The sequence below is a fragment of the Saccostrea cucullata genome, unplaced genomic scaffold (assembly GCF_032062105.1).
Source record: "Saccostrea cucullata isolate Sc308-1 unplaced genomic scaffold, CSIRO_AGI_Scuc_v1 ctg4284, whole genome shotgun sequence".
Lineage (NCBI taxonomy): Eukaryota > Metazoa > Mollusca > Bivalvia > Ostreida > Ostreidae > Saccostrea > Saccostrea cuccullata.
Genome location: NW_026931039.1, coordinates 7,737 through 20,287, shown reverse-complemented (window position 1 = coordinate 20,287; position 12,551 = coordinate 7,737). Strand labels below are relative to the sequence as shown.

The following is a 12,551-nucleotide window of genomic DNA, read 5'->3' as shown; positions in this document are numbered from 1 at the left end:
AAGTTTGTTCATGAACAACAAATAATTCTTGAATATTCTTGAACTTGGTTTTTATGAATAAAATCCATGAAATCATGAGTGTCCAATTTTAACTTCATGGGATCTTCATGAACAATTCATGAGCTGATTCAAGAATATAATTCATGAAATTTTCTTAAAAGTTCAAGAATTATTCTTGATCATTTCGCAGGAGGAGCTCTTATGATAAGACCTTGGCAAAAGAAGATTGTGACTTGCACATTGCTCCACACAATTTTTCTGCAGTATACTTTGGACACACAGTGCTTAGCTTCTTTAAAATGTTTAAGCTACATTCAAAATTCATTTCTATTTAATTTGAATTAGCTATCCTTACTCATGTTCACATGGAGCTAATGGGAAGTAATTTAACGAGCAGTGAATTCATTCGAATTAAACATTTGAATAAACTCTCAGTGTGAACACTGAGCATGGATGCACCAAATGTCAAATGCGGCTTGACAAGCACAATCTAAATTAAAACTAAATAAGTATCTGCCCTCACCCTTACAGTCACACTGTCAATATATAATTAGTTGAATATATTCTGTAACATTAAGTGCAGTTTGAATTATAGAGTATGATCACTATGATAGATAGTAGGACTGTTGAAATTACATCCTCAAATTTAAAAAAAATAAAATATAAAGCTGTGGGGATTTACAAGGTAAACAGAGAGCGTCTGAACTGTAAAACAGATAATATATCGGTGTGTCTGTGTATTTCTAATAACACCAATGTATGTCACTGTCATGTAATCAGTAGTGTAAATTTTAAGTAATAAAAATATTCTAACCTTCATTCCAATGGTCCAAGCCAATCATACATTAAAATGTCGCCGTCAGCTCTTTCATCACTCGATACAATTATCACTGGGGAATCCGAAGCAGAGTCAAGAGTGTTCATCCTTGTTAATGTGACAGTCAGAATTTCCTCGTAAACAATTCACACAAGATTCTTAGAATATATGAATAGGGATAATTCTGCTTAGAATAATGTTCCAGAGAAGTGACAAAGTACTTCGTAGCTGCAGATTAAATGTGTGTACATGTCTACAAACGGATTCTTTGTGAGAAAATGTTCAACTTCACAAATCATTCTATTTTCAGTTTGTAAACCATGGCAAACATGTGGCCGACGTCGACTCGAAGGGGCACACTAAAAACGGGATATACTAGAGACCTGATATTTACCTGACGTTTTAATTTTTAATTAAATGGTAATATTGAGTATTTTAAATTACTTATGTACAGACTTTATGACTTCGAGGCATATGCTATACAAAAATTCAATTGTTTGGAACATTTACAGACAAATTTGAATCAGGTCAAATCAGTGTTTAGTACATCGCGTCTTTAGTACCTTCCTATTTCCCACAATGCCGCGCGTTGTTTACAAACAAGCGCGAAAAAATCCTCTAAACAAGGTACTAATTATTGTTGTGTACATCATCACATTTTAAAATTATTTGAATAAAAAGAAAACAAAGAAACACCGAATCAAAACTATATCTTTTAGATGCATCAACTAAAAATGTGCACATGTATGCAGTAAAGGCTTGGCTGGCTATAGTAGACAACTTGTTCCTGAAAGGTTTCTCACATATATGTACTTGTTTTATAAAAAAAACAATTAAATATAGCTGGAAGTTTATTTCTTTTTATATCAAATGACAAGATTTTATAAGTTCGAAATTATTTCAGTCAAACTTTTTCATAATATACCAATATTTTTAGCCATCAAAAAAAAGCGTGTATGAGCTATTAACCCCTAATTATAGGGGCCAGCCCCTTTTCGTTAATCAAATATGAAAGCTCTCGTAATTACCCACAACTTTTGTTTTATATTTCTTACCAAATTATTCTCGGTTTAAAAGTTATTACACAAAAAGTAGCAAAAATTCAATGAAAAAAAATTACTAAAATTTGCCGTTTTATAGCTTCTAAACTTTAAGAAATCAGCTATATAATTTTATCGTTGTGCACATCTACAATGTATTGGCTACAAGTTCTCCAACTTTCATGTAAATATCTTATGTCATTTTTGAGATTTTCAGTGGAAACGAGACATCAAAAATTTTCAATTAAAGGGCAATAACTCACAAATAAAGGCATGCATAAAAAAACTGAAAACAGGTGTAAATAGGTTTAACTACAAGCTATCTATCCTGAAAGTTTCATAACGATCAGTCCAAAGGTCTTTGAGAAATCGCCTGTCAAAAGTCGAGCGGGAAAAAAAAGAATAATAAGAAACAATAGAATAACAGTAGGGTCTTCCGAAGGAAGCGGAAGACCCTAATAATAAAAGTGAAAAAGAAACCTAAGAATAACAAGAAGGTCTTCCGCTGAAGACGGAAGACCTTAATAATAGGTAAAAAGAAACCGAAGAATATTGAGAAGGTCTTCCGTTGGAGACGGAAGACCTTAATAAAGGTAAAAAAGAAACCGAAGAATAATAGAAGGGTCTTCCGCTGAAGAAGAAAGACCCTAAAAATGATAATAACTAGAGCAAAGCTCGTTGCAAAGCAACGAGTAGGTCTTCCGACCGGTTTTGACCAGAAGTGCCGAAAGTGACATCAAAAAAGAAAGCAATGAGCTAAGTCGTCTCTAGTGACTTTATAATTTCAATTTTGCATCAAAAACCTTAAAAATAAGCTATTTTTTGCTACTTCCGGTTTGACCAGAAGTGATGCCGACGGACGGAAAATTAATTTTTATGCTCCCAGCGACATATGTTATCCAAAAACTTGTCAAGAACGGCAAAAATACGCGTTTTCCGACTACTTCCGGTTTGGCCGGAAGTTACGATGCCGGACGTATTTTGACGACTCCAGTGGATTAAGCTTGACATTTCAAACAACTTTGCTTCTTTGACGTATTACAAATTCTCAATACTTTTTGAGATATAAAGAAAAAACTTTCGGCCCCTCTAGGCCCCCCATTTTAGGGGCCAGCCCTTTTTTCGAGATATCATTTGAAAGATCTTGGAATTCTACACTTCTTTTGTTATACATGTTTTAACAAAATATTTCTAGGTAAAAAGCTATCGTTGAAAAGGTGTGAAATATTTTGAAATTCGCGAAAGGACTATTTTCGGGCCATAACGAGCTTCCGCACACAGCAATTTCGGTGAATATAAAATACGTTCCGCACAACTACATTTATTACTCTATTATCACTGAAAATTTCAAGTTTCTATCTTAAACCGTTTTTGAGAAAACTCGCGGACAAACTAACCCTCTAAAATTCACTAAAATGCAAAAATCTCGGAACCGGAAGTGACGTCATCAAATTAAAAAAATATATGTCTAGATTTTTTCATCTCCAATCAGCCCTGAAAATTTCATGAAAATCAAGCGAGCCGTTTCCGAGAACTCGCGTGCACAAAATCAGTAAGAAAAAAAAAGAAAAAAACTGGAAAAGAAACCTAAGAATAACATAAAGGTCTTCCGTTGGAAACGGAAGACCTTAATAAGAAAAGTGAAAAAGAAACATAAGAATAATAGAAGGGTCTTCCGCTGAAGACGGAAGACCCTAATAAGAAACAGAGTAAAAACAATATGTTCCCCAACTTCGTTTGGGGAACATAATAACCTATAAAATCATCTTATAATTTATTTTTATATATTATCTACATAATGACGTACTTTTATTGTGTAAGATAACATGTGCCTGTTTCGGATTAAGCAGCTCTAACAAAGAAGGTTCCAATTTGTGTCAAATAAATAGATATTTGCCGGATTTATAACTCATTATTTAACAGGCACCTAATTATTATCAGGTGTGCAAACAACTGTGCAAAATTCAAATGTCATGTTACAGAAGCTTGCTTAATTACAGGTTATTGTCTACACATCTTGCAATGAAATGTTTTGATTGAGAACTTATCCAGCATGAATACCAGCCATGTACCTCACCTGTCAGGACATTATTAAAGGTAAGTGGCCCTATCAGCAAAGAATCAAACAAAGCAAAACCTTCATCTTCAAAAGATTTACATCTAATAATAATCTATTTGAATTTCTGTAGAATGTTATGATACATACTATGAAAACCAAAAAAAAATATTTAAATCAGAATCGCTTTTATTTCAGTACTTTGTGACAGTGGGAAGATGTAATTTAAAACATGAAATTGCGCTATATTACTGCATCAGATATTGATCCAGGTTTACCTATAAACTGAAGGAAAACAGTAATGCATCCTTTCGAATTGGAGCTACATATGTCACCGCCTTAACAATATGCCTGCTTACATAACCAAGAAAGCACAGCGACCAGTTGTACCTTTGATGTCGGACGAGATCCTGAGAAAACTTCCAGTGCACTCATCACAACCTGCAAAGAAATGAAAATTTTAAATGACTTGTATTAACCCTTTTGTATTTCATCTGGCTTGTTTTTTAGTACTCATTAGCCTTTAGCTTCCTTCAAACAAAATTTCATCAGTACCAACTTGTAGGTGAAAAATGTTGAAACAGTTTGTTTTTCCCAAAGGAAATTCTCTTCCAATTAATGAATTATCAGTGTCGTGAGCATTTGATTGATGTCAGTTCCATCGGCAAAGTATTTATAGTGGAATGGTGCCAGATGAAACATTTTTCACAAGAACCTGGAAAAACATCAGGTGGAAGTGATCATCTACAAGAAAAAAAGTGAATACTTTCTTGAATACTAGAATTAACAATAATACAGTAAAACTCGGTTATAGCTAAGTCACTGGGACCTATGAAATTACTTTGCTACATGTATATCCATAATTCATTATATCCGTATAGGGAATTTTTAAATTTATGTAGGAGGGGATACGAGATAACTTTGCTATATCCAAGAATTTGCAATACATGTATCTGTGTTTATACTAAACAAGTTTTACTCATACTGTATAACATGCTTGTGTACATCCTTTATATAAAAAACTAAATACACATCTAAGTTGTAACTACCAAATATATAAATTAAATTAAATTTGTTCTGAAGTGTATTTATAGCGTATTAAAATAAGCATGCAATATTTGTATTGATATTCTTGAGAATTTTTAAGAAGAGATTATTCGTTGAAACAAATGTGCAAACATTCTGTACAGTTTTTATGCAGAACTTACTTATAAATGTTGAATGAGCATTTCAATCGTTGAAATGAATGTAAGGCACACAGTGTGAGAAAAGTTCTTGTAAATAAGTTAAATAACTTGTTATTTATTGATTTTTTTAAAGAAAATATAATAAAAAATTAAACTAGCATTTATATGCTCCCTTGATTTACCATGGTATGTGAGCTTTTGTGAATTTGATACTGAACTAGTAAGTTTAAAATATTAAAGTAAAGAAAAGTGCAGCCCAAAAATTTACCTTGTACCTGATTTAAAATGAATTCCATCAGTACATACTTGGAAGTTGTCATATGAGAGAACTATGAGATAAACTCCATTAACAGATACCAGTACAAAGATGACACATTAAGTTGAAGCATTGTCCTGTTTCCTTTTCCCCTTCCCTCTTAAAGTCTTTGAGTTTGTTTATGAAATTTTGCTTATGCTATTCTAAAATCAAAGGGAAAAACCTTAGGTGTTTCCTCAGTTTTATGGGGGCGTAATTTGCCCCTGCACTCCCGCCAGTACTTTTCCCTTCAATGCAGCCACAAGAACCCTTTACCTACTATTGCACCCCCCCCCATCCCCCGCTATGAAATTCAGCCGCTGCTCATAAATTCCTATTTTAGGGAAAAAAATGCCTGTCTCATAATTTTAAGAGTATTTGGGAATGGGGTCATAAAGCTTTACAGTTAATACAGAAATTGAAATTGAATGTATACGTGCCTGTGTACATGCAAGAAGTAATGATTGACATTTTTATTTCTGGATCAACAGGATAGAGTACATAAATAGCTCATCTACTTTATATCTACTGTTATGATAATTATATGCATAATATTATTAATAAATTATATAATAAATATTATTTCTATCAGGATCATGTTTTAATGAGTTATCAACCCTGTATTCGCGTGATGGATGCATTTGGGTACATGTACATGTATTTCCCATTTGTTTTAAATGACTTTGCATTCTCAGCTGATTCTACAGTACATGTATATCAGGACCTGATTCTATTGTTCCTTGAGCTATACACAACTTTTTCCCGCAATTACGTCATAGTTACAGAGTGTAGCCATCACATGTCACGTGATGCATCCGCCATTACAACCGTGAAACCCGTGAGCCGTGAAAGATGTATAAAGATGGAGGGGGCGAATCGTGTGCGGTATTTAACTGTTTTAACAACAGAAAAAAAATTTATTTGTGGAAGCATTCTATCTGCAAAGTTCACGGTGACATTCTCCACAAAGATTGTCCGTGCATTGTTCCATACAGCCTTCACAAGATGCCTAAAGCGGAGCCCGAAAAACTTCGATGGCAACGAGCACTGCATCGCAATGATTTGCCGAAGAATGTGTTTGTGTGTTCAACACATTTTATAGATGGGCGACCAACTGCAAGAAATCCCATACCCAGTCTGAATTTAGGTTTGTTTATGACATAAAAACTCTGCATACATAATGTTTAAAAATAGATTTGACATTGATGTAAAGTGAAAGTAGAACGATGCTTGCAACGACGCGTTCACAAACAAGGCATACTATTAATTTACTGTGTCTTACCACGTTTTGAAATAATTTGTAAATGCAAGCACAAAATATAATCTATAGCATATAGTTTACATGCCTTATATTTTTTCGGGTTATAATATGCACACTATTAAATTTTTAAAGAGAACTGTATGTGGGTTTCAAGAAAAAATGGTAACTTACTATATAGTTTGCACAATTTATGTTTATGCACAAGATACTTAGAATGGTAAAGGGGTCCTTTGATACAACCACACCCCCTTTAGTCATCTGTGCAGTAATCTACAAGTTAAATGCTGCTAGATTTTGTCTATTTAATGTGGAACATTATGTGAAAAATGCACCAAAAAAAACAACAAAAAGTATAAACCATTTATTTAAAAGGTTTCTTTCTGGAAGGAGGGGATACATCAAAAATGATTTTTTTTATAAGGCCAGCATTTTTTTATTTTTAGGTTTACAAACCCGCCGCTCAAGTTTTTGAATTTTCAGAAAAAAAATAAAATTGAGAAAAACAATTTTTTCTTTCCGAAAATTTATAGAAATTTTTTAACATGGCGGGTAATATTTGTGTCAAGTCCATAGCAGCACTAAAGCTTGGTTTAAAAGTAGGAGTGCCATTCCAAATGTTTCACCTGTTCAGAGAACAATAAAATGCTGACGACTTTGTTGCAAAACATGTTGGTGAGATTTATGTTCCGTATTCAAAAGTAACTATCTGTAAAGAAAACTGCCCATGGTAGCTATTTCAGGACATTGTTTATGTGTGTCTTTAAGTTAGCATCATTCTTCAGAAAAGGGTTGCTTATCACAGATGTAAAGAATAAAACTGGGGGAGAAGTTAAGTCCATTTGAGGAAGAAATAAACAATAGCCTAAAGAAATATATATATTTGCAAGAATATACAAATATATACAGCATGTAGTGCCATTTAATTGAAAAAAATTCCACCATAATAATTTTTTTTATGAAAGGAATTAGAAAATTAAAATTTTAGAACAATACTTAACACACATTAAAAACAAAAATGAAGATATATGATTTGAAAAATTGATCTTTAAAAAAAAAATCTGTATTTTGTCCAACATCAAAAGATTTATATCACTGCCCCCAACTAGTAGATGATAAATAAACAATTAAAGGTTGTATTTTCCCCTTTGTAACCCTTATGTGTCCAGTGCAAGAAGCCTGTTTGGAGAGGATAAAAAAAGAAGCAAAAATTAATGTAGAAAAGTCGATAATGTATCCAAAATATAATTTTTTTTTTTATTTCCTCCTCCTACGGGACTTTTTCATTCTGATGTTCTTAAAAATAAAAAAATGCTGGCAAGTATTAATTTATAGAAATTTTTTACAGGTTATGAAGCTCCCATAAAAGTTGGTCGTCGACTTTTGAAAAGGAAGTTTGTTGCAGAACAAAAGACGGATGGGTATGTGTGAGACCCCAGATAATGAAAGAGCAGTGATAAATATATATTTTGTATTGCTGCCATTGAAAATAACTTCAGAAAATTAGATATTATTTTGATATTATTTTTAGAGATACCTGGCAACAGATCATAAAATTTAAATAAGTTAGTGTGAAAGTTACTCGAGAGCCATCATTGTTTTGTTTTTTTTTTTAACTTTTATTGTAAAGGAAATTTCTGCTATCACTTTCTGAAAAGATGATTCGTACGATATGCGTATTGTTGAAACTCAGGATCATTACAGTCAATATATTCTTGTATCGTTACAACTTTATGTAAGGAATGAAGCTTATTTCAACTTACGTTATACGATACAACATAACTTTAGGCAGTTTACGCTTTTATAAACCGCACCAAATTATGTTATATCGTATAACATAAGTTGAAATAAGCTTCATACCTTTTAATTTAGTTTCAATGAAGATATGAGACAATTTTTCCATATTTTCCTTTGGTAAAAGGCTTCAAATATCGCATATTTTAAACGTTAACGTCAAGTGGAGTAATACATTTTTGACGTTTCAACTGACGTAGGCAAGTTATGTTATACAAAATGGATAAAACCATTTTACCAATCAAATGACATGTTACAACTAAAATTGAATTACTATCTATTAATAGAACTTGAAATTTATGATTTTGCTTTCATGTTTGTCAATTCTTGTATTATACTGTAAATCTTTTTGCAGGACAGAAGTTATAAAACAACAAAAACTGGCTGCTACTGCTGCAGATGAATTTGAAACCCTCAACATTCAGACTGAACCAAACATGACATCTTCTTCTGTGCAAACGAGCATACAGAAAGCAGATCTGCAGGCACACAGTGGACGGATCTCACACTGTGTGAACATGAATATGCAAACCATTCCTTGCAGGATAAAACACAAACAAGTTTTGTACTGCAATCACGTAAGTGCTGCTGACATAACAACTAACTCCTTAGCCTTACTTTACACAGGACTGCCATTAAAGACTTTTAGAACTCTTTTGCGTGTTATGGAAAGTTTGAACAACCCACTACATTTACTATGCCTGTGTCAGATAAGTCTTAACTTGAAATTTATGATTTTTGGTATATCTTTCATGCATGCAATATTTTTAATCAAAGACTCTCTTTTATGGCTTCAAAACTAAAAAACTTAATAGTTTGGCTTCCACGTGAAACAATTAGAGCAACCATGCCAAAGTCTTTTCGCTTTCCCAAAACAACAGTCATCATTGATTGTGCAGAAAAAACAAGCAAAAAACTTGAAGACCAGAGGAGAAACATACAGTCACTACAAGTCCAACAACACAGGGAAGTATTTGGTTGGTATTGCACCACATGGTCAGATTATGTTTATATCTAAGGGCTTTGGAGGAAGGTCTAGTGATAAAGCAATTGTGGAAGAATCTGGGATTTTAAATTACCTTCCTCCTGGGGATGAAATCATGGCCGATCGAGGTTTTACCATCGATGACCTTTCCTCTGAAAGTGAAACTTAACATTCCAGCTTTTACAAAAACTAAAGACCAACTTTCAGAAGAGGATGTTACAGAGACCAGAAGAATTGCCACGGTACGGATTCACGTTGAACGGGCTATTAGACGATTAAAGGTGTTCCGCATATTGAGTCAGATAGTTCCAGTTACCTCGGTGAAGAAACTCAGTAAATACTTGATTGTTTGTGCTGCATTGGTTAACTTAAGATCTGACCTTATCAAAGATGATGATGAGTAAATAATGATTATGGGGATATTATGAAATTCAGCTTTCACTATTAGGGGTGGGACGATACACTGATACATACTATTATCTAAGATACGGTTTACAATACATGCATTAAAATATTGGTTCGAAACATTTCACAAACAACCTTTTGAAATTTTTTTTTCATAAACTCAACTTGGTTACAGACTTTCATTAATCAATATCAATGTACATGACTTTTTAAGAATGAATCTTTAGTAAGTGTTCTTGATAAACTACACTACTATTTTAATCAACTTGTGTATAGACGTTTGGCAATATGTACAATTTATATTGTTTTTGTAAATTCCTAGTCAAAAAAATTTATGAACATCAAATAGTGATTTCAAAGCCCATGATTTGATATTGAAAAATTTGTCCATTTAAAGTAAAAAATATGAAATAAGATATTAATTTTTTTTTATTGGCTACATTTTCTAATTAATCAGATTATCAAGATCTGTATTGTATCATGTAGCATGCATCTAGATATGTAACATTATCATGTTGTATCCTAGATCTGTGTATTGTCCCATCCCAGGGCTATACACTACTGCAATCAGTTTATACCTGTCAATTTTGTTTATAATATCTTTGCATCAGCAGGTTGCAATAGGATATTATTTTATAATTATAATAACAATGTTTTCACATTATTATAATATTTGTCAATGTAATTTGCACTGATATTTGTTAAAAAAGATACTGTGCTTGGGCACATCATTTGTATTAAGGTAAAAACCATTCTGACTGATTTCTTAAATTATTGAGCATAACATGGGAGTGAGTACAAAAGTTTTATGTCTGACAAGTAATCTAAATTCACTTAGTTTCCAATCAATAGTTTGCCAAAATTTTAATATGTTAATTCAATTTTGATCACAGTACAAGTATTTTTTATACAGAAAAAAAAACGAATTTCTTTTGTTCATTAAAAAAAACAACATTGAAACTCCATTAATGTGAAGTTAAGTACCGGTACATTCATGCACACTTAAGTCTTTGCATGTCGGTCAACAAATACTGTTTAAGCTTCTTGACCTCCACACTTCTATTAACTATTTGAATTTACTTTTTTATCAGACATTGACTTTTTGATGTCGCTGCGCACCAAACTTTTGAAAAAAATGTGTACATATTATATTTTGTAATAAATGATTACCCCAGAATGAAAAGATATTTGATTTTTATGTTAGAAACAAGTTTTATTTGCATCAGTTTGAAAATTTTTCATATTTTCTACTAATCTTTAATCTGCCAGATTCAAAGTCATCAACTACTCTGGGTAAAAGTTTGTTGAAGTAAAATAAACGTAACCTTGAAATTGATGATTGACAGAACTGTTGGTTATGTTGAACATTAATGATCTTGTATTCATTAGCTGTCCATATAACAAGTTTGCACAATTCTAGATGTGTAACATGCAAAGTCAATTGTATCTGAAGATAATATCCTCGTGAACTGCTCTGCTTTAGGGACAAAGAATCATTTTGCAATGATTTTACAACATCATATTTACCAGCTGTAAATAAACTGTCAAGGGTCTGGTCATTTTGTAGTATTGGGCATTTTACTTCTAAAAGACATTGTGTGCCATTATCATCAGTTATTATTCCGTCGGGGAAACACTGAGCCAGGGATCTTCACCTGAAACGATGGTCCCTGCATCTTCTATTTGTATTCCAGCCAAACGCAGTTGTTGTTTTGCAAGCTTTTCACCAATCTGTCCATGTTTTGTGAATTTATTGCCTTTAAAGGAAGGATATAAATGCTCTCTAATGAAGTTATCACTATTTGTAGTGTCACGGATTGGAACCTTGTGAGCAGTGCTGCCTGTTATTCTAATTTTTCTACTGTTATGCCACAGTTCTGATTGACTTTGTGAAATAGTTGTATGAGATAAGAGCTTGATTTGAGATTAAGTAAGTTTTATATACTTGTTAAAAAATTGGCAACACTTTTTACATGTTAGTTCTGCAGTGTTCAGTATGAGGCTCAGATGAAGGTTTGAATTGAAGAGTATCCACTTTAGCTTGCACAGATTTTTTTAAAAGAGAATTCTCTACTGAGAACAATTCCTGAAGTTCACTATTTTGTACAAAATATTTAAAGGATTGATGGGATACAAACATGGGGAATATTGATTTTGTGTTTTGTGGTTTTTCAGCATTATTGTTAACGTCACTACTGCTGTATCTAGGTTTTTTAAAATCCATCTCCTCAAGGATACCTGGTTCCAGGTTTCTCGTTGAACCCTTGTTCCATTGCATTTGTTCATCGGTACAGGATTTGCCTGTTTGTCCTGACCTCACAGCATATTCTATTTTCCATAACACAGCACCGACATGACTACACGTTTTACTGTTCCCTGCCATACATGAACAACCAGCACTAAAAATCGTGCCAACCATGTCACATATAATCCATGCATTATGAAACTCTGAGTTGACTTTTTGTGAGGGGCGTACTTCAGATTTTAAAACAACTGTTGTTTTGTTGATAACAAAATGTAGAATTTTCCCCACGGAACCACTTTTAAAATAATTGAAACTGTCCAAAGATTTGTAGTTTTTCATCCCTTGGCCATCACACGCCTTACTCAAAATTAAATAATTGTAAATATCGCCATACTCAACTTGGGGCCACTCCCGTATATCGTCCTTCCATTCTTGTGGTTTGACATCTTTTGGCGAGGAAATAATTCGA

The 12,551-nt window shown here is 32.9% G+C and overlaps 1 protein-coding gene and 1 pseudogene across 1 annotated transcript; both read left to right on the top strand.

Moving 5' to 3' along the window:
* Positions 1-6,198: 6,198 nt before the first annotated feature.
* LOC134231171 (uncharacterized) lies at positions 6,199-9,168 on the top strand. The gene is made up of 4 exons (XM_062713094.1): positions 6,199-6,542; positions 8,002-8,074; positions 8,803-9,025; positions 9,121-9,168. The coding sequence occupies exons 1-4, from the start codon at positions 6,248-6,250 to the stop codon at positions 9,166-9,168; spliced, it is 639 nt and encodes a 212-aa protein (XP_062569078.1). The 5' UTR covers positions 6,199-6,247.
* Positions 9,169-9,203: 35 nt separating this feature from the next.
* Positions 9,204-10,006, top strand: LOC134231170 (uncharacterized; annotated as a pseudogene).
* Positions 10,007-12,551: the final 2,545 nt, after the last annotated feature.

What these genes read in the sequence shown, in the direction of transcription:
- LOC134231171 (XM_062713094.1), top strand. Translation starts at nt 6,248, where the DNA reads ATGTATAAAGATGGAGGGGGCGAATCGTGTGCGGTATTTAACTGTTTT. An exon ending in GCAGAACAAAAGACGGATGG is followed by an intron (nt 8,075 to 8,802) that starts GTATGTGTGAGA and finishes ATCTTTTTGCAG; the next exon opens with GACAGAAGTTATAAAACAAC. An exon ending in AAGTTTTGTACTGCAATCAC is followed by an intron (nt 9,026 to 9,120) that starts GTAAGTGCTGCT and finishes TGTTATGGAAAG; the next exon opens with TTTGAACAACCCACTACATT.